This window comes from Camponotus vicinus, unplaced genomic scaffold, assembly GCF_025532165.1.
Source record: "Camponotus vicinus isolate PSW18456_S1 unplaced genomic scaffold, iyCamVici1.0 SCAF_4, whole genome shotgun sequence".
Taxonomy (NCBI): domain Eukaryota; kingdom Metazoa; phylum Arthropoda; class Insecta; order Hymenoptera; family Formicidae; genus Camponotus; species Camponotus vicinus.
In genome coordinates this window covers 6,322,919-6,349,628 of record NW_028141976.1, presented here as the reverse complement: position 1 = coordinate 6,349,628, position 26,710 = coordinate 6,322,919, and the positions used below count along the sequence as shown (strand labels likewise).

General features: G+C 28.1%; 1 protein-coding gene across 2 annotated transcripts; it reads right to left on the bottom strand.

Moving 5' to 3' along the window:
• Positions 1 to 76: 76 nt before the first annotated feature.
• Positions 77 to 24,699, bottom strand: LOC145970540 (uncharacterized). 2 transcript variants are annotated; one of them, XM_083097390.1, is made up of 14 exons: positions 24,558 to 24,699; positions 13,263 to 13,476; positions 11,807 to 11,910; positions 11,530 to 11,628; positions 11,114 to 11,212; positions 10,273 to 10,479; positions 5,335 to 5,532; positions 4,890 to 4,988; positions 4,563 to 4,661; positions 4,183 to 4,281; positions 2,958 to 3,053; positions 2,371 to 2,605; positions 1,932 to 2,072; positions 77 to 1,819 (listed from the first exon to the last, which is right to left on the bottom strand). In XM_083097390.1, exons 2-14 carry the CDS (start codon positions 13,363 to 13,365, stop codon positions 1,734 to 1,736), a joined length of 1,665 nt encoding a protein of 554 aa, XP_082953516.1. In that variant the 5' UTR covers positions 13,366 to 13,476; positions 24,558 to 24,699; the 3' UTR covers positions 77 to 1,733. The 2 variants fall into 2 exon arrangements, with proteins under 2 accessions (XP_082953516.1, XP_082953517.1); XM_083097391.1 differs by having other exon boundaries at positions 1,932 to 2,060.
• Positions 24,700 to 26,710: the final 2,011 nt, after the last annotated feature.

Genomic DNA, 26,710 nt, shown 5'->3' with positions numbered 1-26,710 from the left:
ATTATTTAATAAGTCATAATTTTACAGATTCAAGTTGTCTTAAATAATGTTTGCAATAATAATTAATACAGCGATACACAGAATACAATGATTTATTACATCGAGATAAGATATGTACATTGTTGTAAAATCGTACTTTCAGAAAGCAGCTTCGGAAGTCCATAATTTTTTAATCAAGCGGTAAGTATTTGTCTATCTATGTTATATACATTCTCTTTTTATCGCTATTCTTATCCATTATGACTATTCTTTGTTAATAATTTGTTATAAGTTTGTTAAAAAATCAAATATAGATATAAATACAGGCAACTTTTGTACTTAATTATATTCTCGTTCTATTTTGTTTTATTTTTTAATGATATGATTTTTAACGTTCTAAAATTATATAAGTTAAATATAATAAAGAAAGAAAAATTTATTTCTCTCTCTTCAATTAATTATTATGCATTCAATTTTACAATAGAAAAAAATATATAATTTTTAATTTACTAAGTATTACCACACATAATGAAGTTAAACATGTAATGTTATTTGCCCGTAATTAATTAAATATAGATTTGTAAATTTCAGATATGTAGATTGTCTCTCTCGAGAAATGTGCGTGCGATAGTCGCTATCGAGGTTTTTTAAATACTCTTTGTCGAAATCTAGTAATCTAGCAACTTTTTATCACATCAAAAGCCCTGCAAAATTTATTCTCATACTTATTCTATGCGTTATGTCTATTCCGAAGAGTTCTTACATTCGATTGTTACTTTGATTTTACAATTGTACCGTTTTTTCGATGGCTTTTGTATACTAATTATAATTTTGTTGCTACAAATTACGGAAGCATACTGCGTTCCTCTATAAGAAAATCGCGGAAATAAACGGAATTATAATAATTGCATTTAAATTAGGATTAGCTTAGGACGGCTTGGTTCCATACGTATATAGTTGTCCCAGAATCTCGCGTTTTGTTTTAATATTTTTTTTCGCATATAATTTATATATGGTACGCGTTTGAAATATCTTTTTCACTATTATGTTCCTCACTATTATATATATACTGCACTGTCACATATGTGTGTGGGAATGATATTTAATCCGACAGAATAATTCAGAGAAGTACAATATGCTTTGCAGAATGATTTATTCTAGTCAAGCTTTATCTTCAGTCAGTTTTTCATGCAAGATAAATTACGCAATCTGGCTGATTTAAAAGAATTTATGAAAAAATAATTTGTTTTATACATGAAAATTTGTTTCTATTTTTGCAGATTTTTGTTTCGTGTGTGTAACTTTCTGTTAAAGTATTGACGGATTAATTTCATTCACCATAATAATGCATTTTTTGTTGAATGTGTATCATTCGATCTTAAATTTTGACTTGAGAACTTGACACATAAACTTTATCGAGTGTGATTATATATTCTAATACAACATATAAGAAAATTCTGATTGTTTTAAATTGATAATGTGACTATACCTGCGTCATAAATTAATAATCGTTGTATTTCAAGAATTATGAAACATTTTGTATTATTAGTACACAAAAGATATTTTTTTTATTATCGTAGTAGTAATTTTTATCTTTGTCATAATCGTTATATTCGCCAATTTCAAATTCTTCCTATTATAATTTGAGAAATTTCCAATAGCAACAGTTGTTACAACAAGTTATATAAGTTACATTCGTTATATTTTCATGTATGTGCAGAATTTACGTGAGATTGAGCTTGGCACTTGTAGATTCATGTGATAGAACATTTATGACATCGCTGCCCTTTCGATTTTGCCTTGCTGTCGTTTCCCTGTTCTATTTGCTTACGAACGGAATCTAAAATAAATGAGAGAAAACAACTTTCTTTGTAAAAAATCTCATTCAATCTTAGAAATGTTATATTTATCATTCTATGTATTCTATGTAATAATAATAAAAGAGGAATTACCAGCAATTGTTTTTTTATCCACCGCTGACAAAGCGTCGCAGAGCTCTTTTACTAATTGTACATCAGGATTTAATCCGGAAGCCCAAATAATTAGCATTCGAAATCCGTGCTCTTTGTAACTCGAAGAACCTACAATTGGAGCTTTATCGACCTTTTTATAAAGCTGCTCTAGGCACTATAGAAGAACATCGAGGCACAAAACACAGTATAAATCGAAATTAATTGTATGATAATCATATGTTATGTGTCATAATTCTATATGTGTGTTTATTATTTTTTAAATTAATATTTTGCGATTTTTATTTTTGCACCCCGATGTGGAAAGACCTATATCTCTACATAATTTTTAAGGCAAATGTCGAGAAAATTAAATCGATGTTCATTTTAGAATGGATTTGTAACAAAGAAATCTAACTGTACGAAACCGATGCCGATTTACCTGTATATTGATGCTCGATAGCTTTGATCTGTTCAGGAGTGAAGGCCCAATGAAGAGCTAATTTTTTCCAATCGCCAGGTGCTAATTGTTTGTAGGCCAATTTCCAGAGAATGGATCGAACTTGTTCGGATAAACGACCATTGTTGCTAGAAATGCTGCCACCGCGTGACCCTTCTCTCCATCGCCTTCGCGCTGGGGTTAACTCTCGGACCTCTTTGTCCGAATTTGATATTTCCTAAGATTCATAATATCAATATTTTTGCAAATATTATATTCCAAAAATTCGATTCATAATTTCAATATGAATCGAATTTTTGGAAAATAATATTTGCAAAAATATAAAATTTTTCGTATACAAATTTAATAAGCAATGTGTCACTAGACAAATTTACTGGAATTTCCACAAGAAATATTATTTAAATAATACATCTTACACTTTTTACTTAAATTTCAAGATTAATCGTAAAAATAGAAATTTTAAATATTAAGTTAAATCGAGCCTTACATCTCAAAGACAATGTGTGTCAAATGCAAAATAAGGAAAAAGAAATTTGACGTTAAACGAAAATTCTCGTCGGCGTACCTACCGGGGTCGGATAATCCAATCTCGCGGTTTTAATGATCATGTCGACAATTGCCGTAAAACTGCCCCTCGCTGCAATATAAAGTGGTGTCCGACCGCTCTGCAAATGTCAAGATAAACTTTGCTTTAACTTTATTATCGAGTTTACGATAGCTATCAATCCGACCCCTATCCTGTTAACTTCAATAAGATTAAGGTAAAACGTTTGATTCGAAGCTTTTCTGCAAATAGCACGAATCAATTTCCTGAGGTATATGTCACATTTCGTTGATAAAATCGACATATCGTGTCGTGTAAGTGCGATAAAGCTTTCGTCAAATAAATTAAGATTATAATTAAGATTGTATAAATGGGATGTGTATGCTACAAACGTATTATTATTAGAACTGCCCACATACATATTTAGATAATATCTTTTATAATATTTTTATAAACAAGAAACCTTGTATCCGTTTTCATTTAGGGAATAATAAAAGACAAGTACGCATCAAGAAAATTATGAAAAAAAATTATATTATTAAAATTGTGACTATATATTACGAAATAATCTTGACTCAGTTTTTATTATTTATTCATTTTTTATGTGTCATATATAAGTACTTTTTTAAATTTTACTAATTCATGACCGTAATAATATTACGTGATCGATATCATTTTATATTCATTTATATAAAATAATAATAATTTGTAATATTACTACTTTGATTGAATTTAATTCGGAATAATGTCGGAGATTAATATTAAAAAAAAGTATTATAAATTATCGAAGAATACACATAATAATATATAAGTAATAATATATTAATCATTAATTTTTTTTTTTTTTTTCATAATGTTAATTTATAAATATTTTATCATTACACTCTGTGATTTATACAAATATTTAGTTAGTCTTTCTAATCAGCTTATTGACATTCCTGGAATTTTCTTTTATATTTTATAAATTATGATTTTATTTTTTAAACGGATTTTCAATAATTAATTTATGAGCAAAATTTAATTGTTTATAATAGCGACTGATATGTGTTTAATTATAATTCGAGCATATTGCGAATTTTAAATTTGTATTGCAAGTGTTTAATGGCGGACCTGTTTAATATTGAAATATTAATGTCTATAAATGATTAATCAAGCGTTGATAATGTTTGGAATATAAACGAATTGAGTTAATTATAAAAGGATAATATCCGATTCCATTTTTAAACCATTTTTACCTCTACAGTATTTACCTGTTCTTTTTGCTCAATATTCGCACCCGCTGCAAGAAGTAATTCACAAATATCCGTATGTCCCATCTCGGCTGCAATATGTATCGGTGATTGAAGTCTCTAAAATAAATCGATATAGAAAATGAAGAAATTAATAATTCTATTATAAATTTTTTGATATCTCTTGAAGATGATAGAAAAAATCTTTGGTAATATAAATATATATTATAAAAAAAAAATTAATAAAAATAAGTTTTATTTGAAAATTGACGTGTGTAGTATCATTTAAAGATATAAAATTTAAACAGTTTTATTGCATTGAGAGTGTAATAAATATAATATTATTAAGAGTACAACTTTTTGTGTATTAAATGTATAAAAATAAAATAAACTTTACATACCAGATTTAGACAATTGAGATCGACACCTTTGTTAATTAATATTTCTATCGTTTCTACTTCGTTGTTTTGACAGGCCAGATGCAAAGATGTGTTACCATTCTGCAATATATAATTGAAAAAAGTAAATTTATTAAATTTATTTGATCTATTTTGTTCAGAAAATCTTTTTGTATATTTATTTTTTTATTCGATATTTAAATTTGATTCGTTGCATCATGCTTGCATGACTATTAAATATCAACGTATTTCTATCCACAAATAATGCATCGACAAAATATTGAAAGTTATGCTTATGCATGCAGCAGTTGGCACGGATTATATCTGTACCTTGCACTGCTTGTTAAGATCAGCTCCATGCTGAATCATGGAGTTGAGTATTCCTTTGCATCCTTGACTCGCGGCAACGTGAAGAGGAGTGAAACCCTCCTGAAAATATAGAGCGATAGAAAGCGAGAGAAAGTTGATACAAATTAATCAGACATGATACAATCGCGTCTATCATTAAAAATCTCATTTCTATGAATTATATCGATCAACTCAATTTTATATAAATAAAAAACTTTCGCCGACAATAAGTAAAAATTCAAATATTTTTCGATAGATATTGTATGATTTTTACGTATGAATTTATTATTGAAATTTAATTGATATATAAATGTGATATCTTATCTTGTTACTTGTCTTATTTTATTTTACGTCTTATCTTGTTCACCCAATTATATCTTTCTCCATTTGTTAAATGGACGTAGTGTTGCTCGATTATTCAATTTACCGCGTCGGTTAGCTCGGTATTCGCCCCAGCTTTTAATAATAATTGCGCTATCCCGGTGTGCCTCGTTCTGGTGGCTACGTGAAGTGGGGTATTCCCATCGTTATCTTGAGCATCTACGTTCACGCCTAATCTTATAAGAACTTCGACTGCTTCCAAGTGCTCTTCAGCACAGGCATAATGCATCGGGGTTTGTCCTTTCTGAAAATAAATCCAAATTTATTGCAAGAGATTCGATGAATTTTTCGATGAACTTTAAAAGCACGATATACTTTTATGCTTTTATGATAAAAAATATGTGTCTAAATATATCGTTATCTATCTATATTTATACATATAGATCACTTTTGTGTTCTAGCAGTGACATGTATCAGCTTTTTAGAGTTAAGTAAAAAATGTTCTAAAAATAAAAATTGCATAGAATTTTAATTTGAGTACCCATATAATATTTGTGTTGAAAGCATAATATTTCTATACATTTTTATATTTTACATTGGGTGACAAAAATCTAGTTATTCTAGTTTCTCTTGTTACAGTGTTGCAGAATATTTATTTACCGAAAATAAAAGCTATGTAAAATTTGAATAAATAATATTTTTTGTGGGAATATCACACATATAGATAGCCTTATATTCGTTATTATAATTTTATATTAATTATTATAGTTTTATATTAATATATGTATCATTTGACTATCTTTTAATTTAATGAAACTGACTTTTAAAAATTACTATAAATTATAAAAAACTTATTTAATAAATTACAAAATCCTGAGAGCTTTTTATTATCAATTTTATTCTATTATTATATATTATAAAAGTAATAATGCGATGTTATTTTTATTAATATATATTATTCTAAAATATATTATTAATATATATTATTCTAAAATATATATATGTGCATATGCCACATTATTTTAATAAACTGTATGATTTTCCCGATATCAAGTAATATTTTCAGAGAAGATAGAAGAAATTGATTGCTCAATAATGGTTATTCGATACGGCAAGCCATGCGGAACGTAAAGATGGGAACGTATCTGAATGAGATTAAAATTCCGTGCACGTCTATGACGTCTAAGAAAATCAAGAAGGATGCACGAGAGTAAATTGAATAAAAAGGCAAAAATATCCGATGAAAAGAGACATAGCGAGATTAGAGTTTGTTTACAAAGGCTCTTCTGTAAAATGTGCGTTCTCGAGTTCGCGGTCGGTCGAGTTTCTCAATAGTGGGGATTCCTTCCTTGAGGGGATTTGTCCTTTTGATAGGAAGAGGAAGCATATACAAGTTATAGCAGCCATCGGAGACACATACAGAGAGAGGAAGAGAGAAAGGGAGAGACCCACTTTCCAGGATCTAAATTGAGAGAGAAAAGATGCCCTCTGACCTACCTATCCCCTACCTACCTACTTACCCACCTGAGAGCATGTATACGATTGCACATGCGGAAATCCGAGCGGTTCTTCTTACTACCTCTAAAAGCACACGGATAGTGTGTGCAGATATGATGGGAGAAAGAGAGAGACACGGTCGATTATTCCTGTCGATAAATTATAAATTCTCCCTTTCGTATCTTTATCCACCCCGCGCGATCGATACCGCGCTGCTTCCTAGCCATGGCATTCATTATTCGCCAACGATTGTTGATGCGTTTTCGCTGTTTCGCATTATTGTGTGTAGTATACGATACGCGATAGTTTCACGTGAAATGCAAATGTTGTGATTGAAATTTAATATCGCGATACAATCCATCAAGGATTTCATCATAGAGGAATGTATCCCTAATTTTAATAAGTTATAATATTAACATCAGGAATTAATATTTCGCAAATCTAGAAATATGCCTATATTGCTTTTTTTCCCAAAATGTATGAAAATTGCATTCCTATAAAATTCGAGTTTCAAAACGTTTTTTTCCTCGTTCTTGTTTCAATTTTGGGCTTGTCCCTCTATCTATGATATAATGGCAAGTAAAAAATCTGATTTTATTAATTTTGGAGCAAGATATGGATAAACTTCCGAAAACCGATTACCTCCGATTTGAATGAAATTTTGTGAAAAGCTTCCTTTTAGCTTAAAATATAAGCCTGTAAAAGGAATTTTGGCGACTCCTACAAAAAAGTCATTTTTTTAAAGAAAATGATGAAAAATATAATAATAAGGGAAATATATATAATAATAGATAAGATTAGAATATATACACAAAAAATTACTCAACAAAGCTTTATTAGCTTACTAGTTAACGTTACTTCTTTGAACGATACATACGTACTCAGCACAAATCGAAACGTAGACCACGAGTAACGGCTAAAAATGTAAATAAATCGTAACAAATGTAAACAAGGTCGCGCAACAAGCCAAATACACACACACACGGGGGGGGGGTGCAAGAGGGGCCTTCGGCCCCCCCTCCCGCACCCACCCCGTCCCCCTCGCTTCGCGTGGAAAGTTACAAACCCATGGAACCTCGCTTTTAAAAAAATGACTTTTTTGTAGCAGTCGCCAAAATTCCTTTTACAGGCTTATATTTTAAGCTAAAAGGAAGCTTTCTACAAAATTTCATTCAAATCGGAGGTAATCGGTTTTCGGAAGTACACCCCAAGATATTTATATAAATACGATAAAGAGAGTGTCATTTCTAGTAAGACGTAATTTAATTTCGATTATTTGTTTATGTTAGATTTTGTTTTTATATAGTAGCGTATTTATATATTAGTTTTTTTTTTTTCGTGAATGTGTATGTAGCTTATTAATTTTGCACGAAATTTGTTTTTCTTTTCTTCTCTTAAATAGAATCAGTGTATTATCATTTAGAAGTATTGATTTTTTTAAGTTAAGATTATAAGTAATCTCATTTAAAATTAGATAAATAGTGGTAATAACTAATTCTTCAATGAAATCTTACTATCATAATCAATAAAAGACAGAGGAGTAATGTGTAAATATTCTAAGATCAATGGAATGTGTAAATATTTCTAAGATCAATGGAATATTGACTTTCCGTAAAATGTCGCTGCCTTAATTATTACTACTACATTTTTATAGATTCAATATAAAAGAGTAGATAAATCTTTAGTAGATATATCTTTAAACTATTTGTGTTTACTTGTGTTTACAGTATACATCTAAATTAAACATCGTAACATCTAAATTAAATATAAAAATCAAATATTTTGAAATAATTTTTTTAAATCTTGCGTTTTGAAAAATTTTATTACGAAACATATATTTATTGCGATGAAGCGAGAAGCTTGGGATTAAGTACATTTCCTAAGAGGGTTTGTAGGGATCTTGGTGTATCTTATATATATATATATATATATATATATATATATATATATATATATATATTTTTTTTTATCGAGAAAGCTTGATATATTCCAGAGAATCTCACGTCAAAATTGATCTTGGATTATGGACGGATTCTTATCATCTTTACGGTGTATGTGAATAAGAGAACCGCATCGAGATAGGAGAAAGTAGAAAAAGAAAGAGAGAATGAGAAAAAGAGAGAGAAAGATTTATCGGGGAAATTGTCAAGTGATGACTGATTTTAGATAAGAAAATATTAAAAAATTCACTTTCAGATATGATCTTTATTAAATATCGAGGGTAATGAATTTTTATTTGCATAAATGACGCAACTAATTTTCTAATTAAACTTTACTTATTTATAATTGAATGCTGCCTTAAGTATTAATTGATTGTAATTCCCGCGAAATTAGACAAATGCATTATATTTCTTCCTGCTTGTAACATGAATGTATTCATAATCACTAAAAGCATCAAATTCATGGTGAAATGCATATATATATTTTTACTTTACGTTTTTAAAAATAAAGTTTGAGACTTTGCAGTGGTATATTCCAAAATATTGTTGTAAAAAGTTATTATTGTTTGACTTCCGTCTAAGAAATGAGATGTAAAATTATGCATAATTCATGTTGGTATGAAAATATTTTCTAGGAGATAATTAATTGATAATTTATAAAAGCTAATTTTTTGTGCACAATTATGCGCAATCGCCTGAATGAATTTACGCGGAAGTGGTCGGTTTTTGATTACCGATATTGTTATGAGATATAATGGAACTTCTGCGAATGGAGTTTGGGCAACCAAGATGCTAATGGATGAAAGGATGGATTAGAGAGAAATGCGAGAATCACATTTCCAAATATGGAATATCATATTGCAACGTCAAATTCGAGACCAAAGCACGCCTGTATTGTAAGAGAGTATATTAGTATGTATTTTGGAATGCATACGATGTATATATATTAATATGTAATCCAATAGAGATAATATGAGCCCGTTTGTTATGTACTACTTGTTCATTCTAATAACTTGTATAAATTATAACAAATAAACGAATTATCGGAAGTACTGATTTTAGTGATTACGCGATTAAATTTAATTTCAGTGAGTATGATAAAACAAACACGATGCACACAAAATTATGAAGATTTTCGACATATTTTATCGACAATAGAGAGAACTATAACGTATAATAATAGAAATAATTATCGTGATTTTTCCATTTCCCTCGACATAAATCTGGATTTTCTCTGTGGATGATGTACGTATTTTCTAATTTTACATCTTTATGTAGCAATTAAATTTTTGAAAACTTCTTATCTCAGTCGTAGAAACTGAGATGATTGAGTTGTTTCGTTTACAACGTTCGAGAATGAAATTAAAGTAATATTTAGAGATAAAATAAAATTTATATTAAATTTGTATATAATATATATTGTATATAAAGTAAAATTTGTTTTAAATTTATAATAATATAACGATCGTTTTAATATAATTTACAAACATATATATTTTAATTTTTTATTTAAATTAATAATCTTGATAACTAATTAAAAATCTCTTGATTTTATCGCGAAGTTCGAAATAAAAAACATATTTAAATTAAAGAATATTTGCGCATACCTTATCTGTGGCGTCGAGTACAATCCGTGGGATATTAGCAAGCGCTGTTATCACTGCAGGATGTCCGGAAATGGCTGCATGGTGAAGTGCAGTCGCACCGGTCGAGTCGACGGCCTCACCGTTTAACGATTCCACGGCTTCCGCGAGATACTCCACCACGCTTACGTTGCTGCCGCGAGCACCGCACATTAAGAGGGTGTATTGTTTCTAACCAGAAAGAGATCTTTTGTTTATACTCTCACTGTGAAAAGATGTTCTCACGAAAGTAAGTTCGCGGCTTTTAGCCGTGTAATGTTTCTCTCGCGTAATTTTAATTAATAAAATATTGTACCACTTTATTGTATCACTTTCTCGCCTCGCGTGCACGAAAAAGGTTCTTTTATAATTCACGTGTCTTAGTTTCCTATTTCGTTAAAGATTCGATACGCCCAAGCACCGGAGGGAAAGTGCCATTATTTAGGGAATATTAATATCAATATTGACACAATATTGATTTCAATTTTGTCGTGGTTTCCCGATGACATATTTATTTTTTTCGTAGCCTTTGCGAGAGATTTTAGTTTCAATGTTTTCTTTCTATTATATCCGTGATCAATAAACTTTAATTAAACGCACGATTCAATCCCATGCAACATGTTCCGCAAATTTCCGTTCAACAAAAAATTTCTTTCTTAAATAAAATTTTCTCCACGTGATAGTTTGGCATTACAAACATTCTATGCAAATTTTTTATATGTTTAATAGATTTTGCGACATTTATAGATGTCATTTTTTCAAGGAATAAAAATTTTCTTTGATAGGATATTTAATGAAATTTATTGTTAAAAGATAATTGGTGTACCTTATTAACCGCAGATACATTTGCTCCAGCATTGATCAACATCTTCACCGCATCTCGGTGCCCGTGCTGAGCAGCCATATGTAAAGGGCGCATTCCATACTTGAAAGAGAAATGAACGGCTCGGAAATTAATGTTCGATAAGGAATTTCATCAAGTCAGCAGTTGTCTAGATTAAATTCCGAAAGAAGTATTGCCTCAAAAATATGTAAATGAAGTATTCATTTATCAATCACTATTTTTACATTAGTTTCTATTTATTGTCGAAATTATGCTAAATTTTTAGAAGATCCATCTCTATATTTAAAATTAAAAATTTTCTATTTTTTTTACGAGAAAATCTTACGTTCGTGATTTCCTCGTTAAGTTTAGTTTGTAATCATTTAACGAGTAGTTGCAGTTAAAAAAATATATCATACCTTGTCTCTCGCTTCGATATCGCATTTGGCTTGCATTAGCATTTCAATAATTTCCGTATTTCCTCTAGATGCTGCCCAATGAATCGGAGCGCGACCATACTAAAAAGATGATTTTATAAATGTTTAAAAAGTGTTTATTACTTTTAATATAATCCTTACTTTATTACTTTTAATAAAATCCTTAATTAATTTTTTTCTTAAAGTAAAGCATCTATCAAATAAGATGTTAAAAAGTAACATATTTATTTTTATCTCTGAGATATTTTTCATAACTTACATTATTTCTGGAATCTACGTCAACAGTCTCCTTAAGTACTTTACGAACGGTGTCCGCTTCGTTTTTTATCACAGCCTCGTGTAGAAGAAGGTCATTCTTAAGGACTGATGGAAAGAAAATGTAGTAATTCGTATTTACAATTAGTAATAAAATATATTCAATACTCTTTCTTCATTTTTTAAACAATTGTTTAAAAAGTTGTTTATTTTACGAGATTATTAAATTATTGTTTTAAATAAAAGTATATATTACAAAATGTTTTTACTTTTAATCTTTGTTAAAATGTAACAAGCCACGTAAACGTATATATTACAAAATGTTTTTACTTTTAATCTTTGTTAAAATGTTACAAGTCACTTTTATATCATAGCATGCATATATACGAATAGATTTTTCAATTTTTCTATATACTTTAAAAATATACAAGTTTATATGACATTTTTTTATTGTAACATGAATATATAGATTAGTTTCTCGATTATTTTGTTTTCGTGAAATTATTGAAGTAGAATTTTAAACGAAAAGCGTGAAAAAGTATGGATTTAATTAATTCGTTACAGACTTTTCATTTTAACTTCTGACAATCACATCGTAGCGCACGCGTTGCTGTCGTTACCACTGCACACCGTTTTTTATAATTTCAAGTTGCACAGATATCGATCGCGTGGAGAATCGAGGTAGAAAGAAGGAAGTAAAGTTGGAACGAAACATGAAAATATAGCGTGTGGTTAATTAATTGACTTGGCAAACGTTCAGTATAAATTGAATATTTTTTCATTTTCACATATTAATTGCGTGTTGATAGTTACTGCAGAACGCAAAAGTGTTTTGTAAGAAAAACGTATAAACACACACATGCAAAAATTTTAATTACAAAACTGCACATAATTTATTTGTTTTGTTTCTCCTATAAAGATACCAAACATTGTGAAAAATTTACGGTTGTTACATACACATGTATGCAGACAGTTGTTTTAAATTATTTTTATTTTGTCTATATACGTAAAATAAAGAAGAATAATTAAATTTTTGTACAATTTTCGTACTGCTATTGTTTTTATAATAAACAATTTTTATTTTATTAAAAGAGAGAGAAAGAGAGAGAGGAGAGAGATTGACGGTGTGTAATAAATAATCCAAAATTATTAAGTAAGAAAAAAAAGATTCGTTTGATTTGGAGAAGAGAGAGAGAAAGGTTGGTAGTTGTGATAAATGGAATATAGATATATGAGTTAAAAAGAATCCATTCAGAATTCAACCAAATATGTGAGTGATTTTTCCAGGAGTTTTACTATAATATAAATCTTATAAAAGAGCTGTATGTTTTTCGCTTCTCTCTCTCTTTCCCTCTACATTCCTTATACATTCACATTTCATTTGAGATTACCGAGACAGCCTTAAATCTTTTTATGCTTCGTAGCACATTCTGTATAGGGAGGATTTATACTTTACTCACTTCTAGCAGTCTTTTGGTTCAGTACTTCGTCCTCGATCGCCTCGTTGAGATTCAGTGGTGGTGGTGGGGCCTTAGCCTTCGTTATACTCAACTCTTCCACCATCTTTCACTGCTGTTGTTCTGAGCCTAGCATTGTTATCGGCATCGCGGTTTCCCGTCGTTGTGCGATGCTAATGCATCTCGGATTGCAGCTTGATTGCTAATTATCGACGACCTAGAAAGCCAAATATTATCGAGATATTTAATTATAAAAGTCGCAGTTGGAAATACAAGGTCTAAAGAGGTTTGATTGAATACAACAGCGCACTTATGATAGAAAAAGAAATTAATCGATATTTATGTATTTGAATTATACAAATTTAGAATTTGAATCGAGAGAGAAAAACATTTTATATGGAAGGATATTTTCAAGTTAGAATTTTTAATTTTTAAAAATAAAAATTTAGTAGCTCTTGTTTTTCTGAAGTAGTCTGATACATAAATTACAATACGAAGACAGCATATTTATCGTTAGCTTATATTAATATTGCAAGAATTAATTTGTATTTTCTAATAATTATCAAAAATATGCTGAGCACTTGTTATACTAAAATTGGAACTCCATTGAGATACGATCTATTAAAATTGGCATATATTTTTTGCAATTACAGTTCTATTTATAATCGATGAAATACATAAATAAAATACAAATGAATTAAGATCAGAGATATTTTTCTAACTCTATATTTTAATTTGTCTCATTTAAAATTTATTCTCTTCATCACAATGAAGTCTGTTAATTATTATAATTTGTGAGATATACGATATGATTGAAATGAATAATATATATTTCACAACACTTTAATTAGTAGAATATAATAACATTTATTCGATTAATTGGATATAATTAATTCATCTACGAACTTTGATTTTCGAAATAATATCAGAAACGATATCAGATATATCATAATTTGATATATCTATATCAAATATTTTTTAAATATTTTAAATTAGTTTGCATCACGATTTTAATATATTTTTAAATGTGTTTAAAGCTACAATTACATTTTACAGATATTTGAATAATATAATTATGTCGGCGATTATGCAATATTTTGAAATTAAAATGTATACATTAACGGCATATTTGTATTTTTACAATGTTATAGCTGATCAACAGCTATATGTTTATTTCATTATCTTGGGCTATCTTCTTTAAATTTCAATTTCCATCGCTTATGTCAATTCAGGAATAAATTACAAATGAACTATACAATTCCCACATGTGTTTAAATGCAATTATAGCATATTTAACTCGCTGTTAACTTTTCCAGAGTTTATTATACAATAGAGTTCGCTTATTTTGTGCAAATATACGTACAGGTGACATCGCAGTCGTAGATAAATCTAAATTTCCCACATTATTCAGTCGCACTATAATAAGAAAAACTTTGATCAATCTCTTTCTCTCGTAAAACATCTCCGGTTCGCTTAACTTTTATCTTTCGGCTTATCCTTTTGACATTTCTAACCGTGCTCTATTTTCACGGATAAATACAGACGTATACGTTTGAATCAAAGGCGTTAGCTTTACTAAAGCGCTGGTTTCATTAGTTCTGCATACATCGAGTGTGCTTTCAAGTTGATGTCACAGCTATGATCATTTCAGAAATACTTAATAAGTGAGCCAATGAAAATATTATACATTAGACTATGATATTAGCCAACTTATGATATAAATAAAAAATTTAAAAGAAAAATATTTTCTATTCTCTTTAAAATCGCACAATTTTTCTATGCGATATACAGTTTCTATATATAATTCTTCGAAGAAAAATAATAAAAATTGTGAATTGCAGAGTTTTATTTTACAATATAATATAAATTTCTGGTATTATAACTGGAATCACGAATTTTCAATTGAAAACGTAGATATTTCACGTGAAACTGATCTTGCTTGAATATAAAGTAAGATATTAAATTTATTCCGTTGATTGAGTTACTAATTTCTGATTTTCATCATTTGTGGTACTCGCGGTAACATTTCAAAGATCTAACAATATCCTGCAGCTGTGAGTTAGATACTGACTGTGGAATCGCGGAAACTCCAATAATTATACTTAAACGAGAATGGAAATTATATCAAACGTTTTGATGTTTGTTGTAAAGATTATAGGCTGTTAATAAGAAGTTATTTATCACCTTTAATTGTATATGATCAATATCCATTCTTTAAACTTTATTTTGAAAATGAGCGTGGCAATACATAATGCATAACGGTTAAAGGGAGATACGATCGTGCCTAGAATTGTGGGTTGTGCACAGAATATATTTGTCGATGGATATTGAACGAAAAAAATTTTCACGAAGAGTGTAATATATATTTATAGTTCAACTCTAATATAATATATAAGCATCATAATGTAATATATATTTCTACTTGATTCTAATTCAATGAAGAATACCTTCGTATCCGTCGGGAAATATAGGAAAACACATCAACTCTAGTTAGTTTCCAAGTTGCAGAATGTATTTTATTATACTTTTGTCGCTTGGGAAAATGCTTTCATCCATGATACACATTATAAGTTACGATCTGTTTAATGATTGATTGTGCCTGACTTTACTGTACAGTTAAGGGATTGTCAGAGTTTCTCACTAAAGTCGCACATACATAATCCGGTACTGTTGAAACTCCCAGAAGTTTATTTGCATTTGTTTAATTTTGTATGAGATCTTGGATCTTGTCGTCTCTGGTCTCTTATCTCATCACAAAACAACTATAATTTTATTATATACATTCACGTCAAGAATATCGTAAATATTAATGACGCCAAAAATTTCTTCAGCTCTGTGTCATGTAACTCGAATATAATTACTTAATAATTATTTGTTATATAAATATATTATAATCATTAAATTGGTTTTTTACGTCTTCTTAGCATCGTTTATTTTGCTGTTTCGAAGTAAATATAATTGCATTCGATACATTGGTGTCGTATATTTCATGACTATGTCATCGGAATGGCTTTTCAGCGAGGTATGTCGTTTAGTTAATAATGTAGTATCAGAGACGATGTGTGTTTCCGTTTCCTGATCATACGTTCTACAAATGTGCATTTATCCGCTTGAAAAGTAAATGTGCATTTATTCTCTTGGAAAATAAATTCGCGTGCAATGTAGTTTCATGTAAATAAGTAACATAAATTATTGTCACCAAAACTTCTCGGGCAATTTAGAATGCTTTATTTTTCAAATTATCAGATTAAAAAGTAGCATTTAACTGCAAATATAATACCTTTTTATAATCAATTAAAAAGTAAAAAGTCTAAAGTTATAAATTTTGATAGTTTTAAGTTAATAATATATGACTTTTTATTAATAATTAAAAAGTATTTGTAAGAATTACAAAATATTAAAATTCTCTCTACCATAGGAGTTATTTTACTGATAACAAAAATATTAAAATTCTAAATTAAAGATTTAATAATTCTAGATTAAAATATTAAAATTCTAGATTAAAATTCTTTCAAGGAAAATCTTTCTAAGAAGAGGATTGGATTTTAAGAAGAAAAATTATTTAACAATTAAAAATATGCAGTTAATTATTTCTTATAAACATTCTTTCTTTAAGATATAAAGCAAGAAAATGTTTTATTATTTGTATCAATATTTTGCTGGCAAAAGTACAGTTATTAAAAATTTGTGAGCGAGCTAGCCTTGAGTAAAATATATACTCATTAATCTTTATCATCAAGAACCATTATATCGAAATATAGTATCTTCATTTACCATATTTCATATTTTGTCATCATGCAAGTGTAAGTCGACATTTTTCTTTGAAGCGTCAAACCGGACAGCGATGATGCTTGGGTTTAAGAAGAATTTCATACTTTTTCTTGTTTTTTGAAAATGTGCTTTATGAAACTTTTCGTGACATTTCTCATTAGACCTTCATCCTACATCATGTCGTATCTAAATTCTCATAGTTGCATTTATGCATTTTGCTTTACAAAGATCATATTGTGCTAGTAAAATAACTTTTTGTAAAACGCGGATAATGAGATGCAGTCGCTTGAGAATTTTTCCGGAGAAAAAAAGAGATCTAAATTTTATGAGATTACACTGACATTTATTACCTCTACAAAATCATCATTTTTGCATTTTTTTATTGCATTTTCATTTTTTACACGCATTTATTTATATTATGTAATGATATGAGAATCTCTATTATTTGTTACAGAGACTGTTCAATTGATAATGAACTGATATGAATTAGTATATGTACCAACATATATACCAAATTTTAGATAGAAATTAGAGCATTTTGATATTTATAAAATTTAAATGAATTCTATGAATTATATGATTGTAATTTAATCACTTTTCTGAATACTACCCGAAGAGAACTAAAATATAATTTGTATATATAATAGTGTGTATTATTTTACTTTAATATTGATAATCTCGCGATTAACTAATTGTTTTATAAGAAATTTATACAAAATATAAGCTTTATATACAAGTTTTATAAATAAATCTTTTCTTATATATTATATTTTATATGCAATAACTTAATATTACGTAGATTTATTCCCGAGAAATAGCATAGCACAATGAAAACGTCTTTAATAGACAAGCAATGACAGATGCACAATTGGATTTCGAGGAATGTTTGGAGGTGTGCCATTGTTCTCCCAGTACAATCCATTGTCAACACATGCGGTAAGATTTTGGTGCTTTGCAATGCGATGGTGCATTGATCTCTTGAATGCGAATCAGAACATGAATGTCGCGACCAGATATAATGGACGCCAAAATTGAAGATGAAATACGAGCAAAAAGCTATCCTTAATTAATCAAAGAAATTAATATAACATAATATCTGATGTATCTTTCAATTAAAATGTAGAAGCAAATTAAATAATTCAATATTGATGACGATCAAATTAAAAATCGAATTCTATTTATTATAAATAAATTTAAAATTGAAATATCTTACATGCATATGATTTTGCAGCAAAATATATTCAATACGATTTGGAAAGAATTTTATTTATTCATATTTGATATGTCATTCTCATAATATTTCTTTCTCATAAAAATATATCTCTTTGTATAAAAATATTTTTATATGCTCTATATTATTAGTAAAAATATTAAATGTTATTGTATAAAAATTAAAATTAAATGCATTAAATGCATTAAATCATTAAATGTCCGACATGATCTAAAAACGATATGCGAGAGAAATATTATGAAATATGATGTAAGAAAAACAATTATTTCGATTTAGAATAATATAAATTTTATTTTTGAAATATCTGAACGGGCGATAATTAAAATGATATTTGATTCGATATTGAGCACTTTGATATGATATTTGAATTTCTCTCGTATCGATTGATAGACTTAAATGAAGATGCAGCTTTGATAGAATACACGTGGATGCTTTGCACGATTCGATGAATATAATCTGCTCAAATAAAGTGCATATTATACCTGATTAGTAGGTTAATTGTGAAATCATATGCATATAGTTGTTGCATGTTTCCATTTTTGCGGAATAATGAAGTACGCTGACGGTATTTCAAACATGAAAGATATTAACACACAGCAAAATTAAAATTATAAATATGAAATTATACTTCCTTTATATAGAATCAAAGAAACTGAAATTGCTTTTGTCTGTAATTAATGTGTATGAATGCTTTTTAATTTACAATTTTTCACAATTTAGAAAACTAAATTGTATAAAAATACAGCTATATGGGCTTTTGTTGTAAAACAGAAGTTACGATGAAAATGATTGATATTGGTATATATGATAATTACGCAATAATACTTTTACTACAGTATCACGAATAAACATTTATACATCAAAATTTTAAATATAAGTTTACGCATAAAAATGAAATCAAAATAAATTTATGCTCTAGATTTTAACATTGATCTTTTTAAAAAGATCGCTTTGTGAATTTCCAACTTTGACAGAAAATAATATCTTTATTCCTCTACCAAGATAAATCATCCTTTTTAATTTTTGTAATTTAATCAGTAATATACATATACACATACGTATTAAATTAAACCGCCAAAGTCGACTCTTTTATTTATGAAGCAGATATGAACTTCATATTTTTCCATGTCGTTAATTACACATACGGTTTCATTTACATAACGAGAATGGTAAAATTTTAAATGTTGAATCAAAACTTGCGTGGTTCTGAAAAGAGATAGAGCTAAAAAATCATAAAGACATATTGTTTAATATTTATGTACGCGATATTGTATTAATTGTAATAACGTAAATTTTACATGGAATTGAAAAAATATATCTCGAAAGAGAGAGTACCCGTTTTACTATTATAAAATTATATCGATGTCCGACCACACGTTTACTCCATCACTCAGTCGGCGACTGATTGATGAAGAATCGTGCTCTGAATGTTCGTATCTCTGCGCGAGCTTCGCGTATTTACTCTTTCCCACAAGTCTGGCCAAAGAGGAACGAGCTCGCCTGGCTAAAAGAAAAATAGAATACGCATGTGGTTAAGAGAAAAAAGTGTTCAGAACTTCATTAAACTGATGTTACGATATGGTGCACAGCGACCGCGTTTACGCTAAAAATACTTGCGATATAATCAGCGATATAGTCCGCTGATAGTGATTACTTTGTATTTTTTATATCACAAGCCCAAGAGATCTTTGTTAAGTTTATTGCAGATAAAATAATTACATTAATATATAATTGCTTGCATACACTTTGTACCGACTTTAATGTTCGATGTAATTTAATTTTTAGATCATATTGAGATTTGATAATAAATTATAATTCGAGATTTACGCAGCGAGTACTGATCCAATTGTCTTTAAAAGTTATAAATTAGTAAATTAATAAAATTACTTTTACACGTTTGAAATATATCCATATATTTGTAAAAAATAAATTTGAATCAAGTGTTGCGAGAAAAATTAAGAATTAAAAAAATGTGTTTCGTGCGATATGATCTTGGGATACAACAGTTATCGTAGAAAATGCTAAATTATGATTATATAGGCGGAAATGTAGCGTGAGATCGAGGAAGATATAATAATAACAGTTTCGCGTGCGCGTTGAGAAGGTTTCAACAAAAAGATCCTTTTAATGAAAAGGAGGTAAGTGGCATTTTTCCAACTCAGAAAGTGACCCGATTAGTCGTGAACAAATTCTCAAGTCACTTTGTTACTTCCTGTCACTTTGCGCGATTTGTTTGGGTAAATAATCGTTTTCAAGCTTCTCCGCAATTGTAATTACGGCGCTTAAGCCGACTGCCTTATGGCAGCAATATAGTTTCCCGAATAGGAATTTGTTCATGCTTTCCCAATAATTCAAGCTTTGTGTCGAACGGAACTTTCCTCGTATCTAGCAAGCTCCGAAATATCGGCACAAATATATATCAGGCCTCCAGAATTTCCAGAGCGAAAAGCATCGGTTACTATCGTCTATAAAGTGTACAAGGAGTTACGCACGAGCGAATTGTGCCTTCCTCCGATTGAACTTTAATTTGTTCTTAATGTTGAAAGTTGTACTAATTTTGGTTAAGTAAAAAATCAAAATACGAGAAAATTTAGAAATTGAAATAAAATTCTCTCTTTTAAATATAAATTTAGAATTCCTTAGAACATATATTCTTAACATTGTTATATCTTAATTATCTTTTAATTTTAAGACTTGCTAAATAAAATCAGAAACTAAGTTGTTATATTTCCTAATGCAATATAATATGCTTCCCTAATGATGAAGATTCTTGATGAAGATTAGCATTTAATTTTTAACTGAAACATTTATAAAAATTTAATAAAAATTACATAAAATTATTTAATTAGAAAAACTTTAATTAGGAACATTAAAAACGCATTAGAAACACACTAGAAATAGCAGAGGAAATTGTGTATCTAATTTGCAGTATGTGAGCCTAATTTGCTAAATCTGTATATATAAATATTTCAGTTGTAATTGCCTTTAATCATTGTTGCTTTTTAATTTTAATCTTTGCTAAACACAGGTAAAATAAATGTAGATAATGCACATTATTATACTGCTCAGAATGATTTACACATAAAAAAACTACAATAAAAATTACAATATACTATATATAATATACAGAGAGAAAAATCATGATATTTTTTATTCAATATTATATACGTATTTTAAAAGTATATTGTGTAATTATTTAAATATTTTGATGCAGAGACATATGCATAATTCTTGACAAACAATAAAACAAATGTATAATTTAAAAATTTACAGTAATAAATATTTTAATGCTACATTTCAGCTTTTTATAATAAAAGATAATGTATTTTTTATGTGTGTAATTTATATAAAATTTTCTTCGTGTAGAGATTATTTTTTGAACAATTCTGTAAGGAAGAAGCACATGTAAAAGACACGCAGTATTAAAAAACTTTAAATATTCTGCCAAACATGTTAACTAAAATAGAAAAATAGGAAAGATGAAAAAAGAGAGATATGTGTGTGTGTGGTTGAATATTTTATATTTACGATGCACTAGAAAGTTTCCAGCATTCGAAATGTTTTCCAAAAATGCCGAAATATCACTCTCGATAGATATAAAAAAAAACACTGAAAACAATCTATATGTTTGCACTTATCCCTTGTGCGTGCCTCGCTATAAAAATATGCGTTTCATTTAAGAGTTTCTATTAAACGTTTCTATTAAGAGAACTTTTTCAAACTTTATATCGAGCAATATGATATTGAGAGAGAGAGAGCAAAATAATTTGAGATAATTATTCTCTTTCTAAACATTAAAATTTAAATTTACATAGATTAATAACGGTATAGTAGAATCCCTTATTGCACAGTTGTCAAATCACTTCGTGTTTATGTCTCTGTCAGTTTCAATCTCCGTTGAATTTTCGTGCGTCGTCGATTATTAATGTAAAATGACGGGCGAAATGCAAGCAACGGTCAACCTCGCGCAGACCATTCATGTATCGTGCGTATATGTATATATATACATATATACGAGCTCGTGAGCGGAAGCCACAGATGAGCTATGTATACACGCAGCCCTTTTAAATTATTTTAACGTTACCGCCACATATTATCTCCGCTTGTTAGCTTCACACAAGCACGTATTTATCTAACTTTAAATTTTACGCAAAATATTACTGGGTTGTTTCAAGTAAGTTTTTATCACTAACTCAATTCCCTGTAATCAAATATCCTGATGTGATAAAATCAGATCAATCTGAAAAATCTCTGACCTGAAATGGAGCAAAATACAGTTTTACTAGTTACAGATAATTTGAAAATGATACTTTTTTTCACTAAAGCAAAAAATGTATAAAATTGTATTCTTTTTTTGAAAACAAGATCTTTTTTTTATTAAAAAAAATTATAAATTATTTCTATTTTAATTTTAACTTTCAAAATAAATTAAATGTATCTCGATAACATAACGGCAATTTATTGATTTGTTCTGTTGTAATAGTTTGTTTTGTTATTACGCTAATCTTCAACCTCTCTCTTATAAAAAGAAATATTTAACTTTTATTAATTCTTTTATTAAGAAACATCTCTATTTTTCTCTACAAAAGATATATAATGTTATTACAAATAATCGATATCCTTACAAGCTGATTATAGTAATATGCAAGATATACAATATTATTTTATATAACAAAAATTTAAAAGTAAAATGCAAATATTCATTTAATTTAAATTTCAATAATTGTTTTTTTATATTCTAATTATTCGTAAACCAGAAAGCGATTAAAATTGATAATTCACAATGTAAGACTTAAATATTATACATATAATTTTTACATATAATTTTACACATTTTACATATAATTTTATTATCTTTTTCTTGATTTATGGAATAATTTCTACATTTCTTTTATTTATTTAAAATTTAAACGACAGAGTGCGCTTAATCTCTTGTCTTGTGTGTGTGTTTTGACAGAATGCATTTCAATTTCAGTATTATACTGAGATTAATTCTCGAGAGTCATGGTTTGCGCTTTTATCAAAACTTTGATATTCTGACTTTAAATAAATATGCTTCCGTGTTAGAGTGTTCTAACAATAGCTGATGTTTCCTAAATTAGCAGATATTTTACGAATCTCTTAAGAGATTTTAATTTTAAAGTTATGATTTTTTCTCTTACATATTATATGTTACATTTTAAGATAATGAGAGTGAGAAAAATGTGTATATTACTATACATAAAATACTTTTTTGTATCGGTGCCCACAAATTTGTAGATGTATTTATTAATTGATTTAAAGTAGATCTTTTCTCATCAAATATTTGACAATATTTTACAATTAATTAATTTTCTATATTAAATGATTTAATAGCTCATCATAAGTATGTTAAAATAAAATTGATTGACTGGTTCTTGGAAAATATTAATAGAGCGATATTAAAAAAAGGAGACAAAGGAATATAGAAATAAATTTTTGAAAATAATATGAGTTTTTAGAAAGAATATAATACGAGATTAAATATAACATTATAATTTATATTTTTTAAAATCTCTCTTATTTTGTAATTATTTTGAAGAATATTTAAATTTATGGGAGAAAATATATACATATAATTCTTTTATGGAAATTTTTATATATCTCACAAAAGAGAATGTTTTCAGATTAGAAATTTACAAATTTATAAATATTCAGGATTTTTTTAGAATTTTTTACGATATATGAAGCCAATGAATACGAGTACGAAGTTGAAGCGCAAAATAGATTTTAATTATTTCGTAAAGTCACATGAAATGTCATCTGTTACAGAATCTGTTAAATTGAGCGGGGTTGTTTCCTATGACGGTTAATTAGTTTAGCTTGAACGTGAATGCTATGCGAGAATGTATGAGAAATGGACAGCATGCAGTATGACTAACAAGTGTCACATGACATCTTCAATAGTCCTCATGTTTTATTTTCTTGTGCTTTAATTAAACCATGGTTATATCTATTAAAATGCGCGATCCAATTTTTCTGTTACAATTGTTCGCATTTGCAATATGCATAAAATGTATATTCGAGAATTTTTTTTCATAATTATTAAAATATTTGATAAAAAATTATATTTATAATATGAAAATATAAATAACTCTCCGTTTTACTTTCTCTATCACATTTATAGCATTTAAATATAAATTAAATTTTTATGATATTCCTACATCTTAGTACGAATGCTCATATATCAATTAATTAGTTAAATTTAGTTATGTCCCTTAAATGTGCATTTTTAATTTAAACCTTGTATAAATATTTTCTGTTAAATGTTCACTTACGTATTGTTTCTTTCTGAAAATTGTTCTGGTGACGGAGAATCACTGTTCTAAATCTTCGATTTTTCACTAAAATAATAGAATTGAAAAATCAGGTGTGAGAAACGAATGCTGCGTCACGATAAAAGCAACGAAAAGCTCAACCGAGATTCATGCTACGAGAAGCAGCATGCTACTGGCCGAATCATCCCCCGTTTCGCCCGCGAGACAACCCCATTATTAGGTCGACGGCAGCGCAGCCACATGGAGGGTTGGATCACTATTACAAGCACTCTAGTTGGCATGTAATCGGACTTCCTGATTTGGAAACAGCTTGAAGTCGCTTTGAGATTGCAATATTTTTTCTCTCGCTTTTCGTTCAATCATAGTATTAAGTATCATACACAAATGCAGTTTAAAACAATTAGCTGCACCAATTTAAAAACTTTCGCAATTAAAATAACGATGATATTATATTTTTTTTCAATTTTAGAATTTTAATTTTTCTTAAAATATTTTTTTTATTTTAAAAAATTTTTATCATTTAAGTATGTGTTGACTTTATATGCATATATTTGTAAAGGAATTGATTACCTGATTTTTCATGTAGTTATTTTTTTTTAAATTAGATTATGGGAAAGAAACAAAGAAGTGCTTCTACTATAATTATCTACTATAATTAAAAAACATTGTCGAAATATTAATTTGAAAATTAATTAATTAAATTAATTAAATCCCTTTCTTAATTATAGAAACTGTATGCTTACTCTTTTATTACTCATGCTATTATTTTTTTGCTTTATTTTTTTGATATTTATTAATAAGTCGCACAAGTAGAATTTTAAAAAAATATTTGACGGCTTATGGAATCGAAGGTTGTGCATAGTCTGTAAAATAGGAAAAAATAAAATATGAGAAATATATATAAATATAACAGTTTTCTCTCTCACATGCACACTGTAACTGATATAAAGCCCAGAATTTTTATCTGGAGAAAATAAAACAATATCAATGTGTGTCCATTCGTATTTTTTGATGTATTGATCTTTTATATCTGTACGATTTACGGCGCGTATGACTGCCATTATTAAATCGTCGCTAGAATAGAACATTCTCCGATAACTGTAGAGCGTTTTAATGAAAGTTTGGCAAAGAATTGGAAAAGAGAGACTTTTTAATATTAAATGTATTTTATAGTGTATAAGAGGCAACAATTTTTTTGTTTGTGTCTATTAATATGAGAAATATAATTATAATATATTATTATAAATTTACTACTCGTGAGAGATTTTATCAGTTAATTATATCTGATATTACTAATCGAAACTTTAGTAATAATGCTTAAATACAGAATAAATAAACGATAATGCGTGTAATCAAGCTGCCTTATGTATGCGTATAACATTTTTCTTTTCAATTAAATATTGTCTATAAGATATAAATTAAATATCACAAAAAAGCCTTACACGAAAAGGCGAGGTAAATTAAATTTAATCAATATGATAATTAGCTTTTTAGAATAGCATTTTCAATATTAAATAGTAGAATTTATTTAACTGTTAGATTAATAGTAGAACATTTATTTAAGTGTTTAGGACAAAATTCCAGTATGAATATGATAAGGCTGTTTTTGAAATGAATTATATAAGCGTTTATTTCTGTTAATTAACTTTCAAAAAATAATGTACATACACTGATGTAATGCTATTTTTTACCACAAATCTCATAGATTTATCTATAAAGTTTAAGAAATCAAAACTATTGTAAAAAGTATATAAAAATTTCAATTCTCTCATACTATAAGCAAATATTACATCATGATGTATATATACAAGTGAAATATGGAATGCATGGGGAGACTAATTAAACAAACAGTTCTAATTAATCCTGGAATTTCGCCATTGGGAGGGGACCGAAAATAGTATGAGGTAAATTTCTCGAGAATTTATTATAATTTATTACACTGGTGCGTGTCTTCTCTAAATGCGTTGAAATTTAATTTTGCTTTATCCCTAACATTAGTTAGATTTACATCATTTATATCTTGTTTATCCAATTTAGTGTACAATTTAGTAATATAAATAATTTTTAATTAATTTATTGAAAGAAATAAATATTTTAAAAACTAGGTGAGATATATCTAAATTTAAATTATTCTTTTTTTAACTAAAATTTCG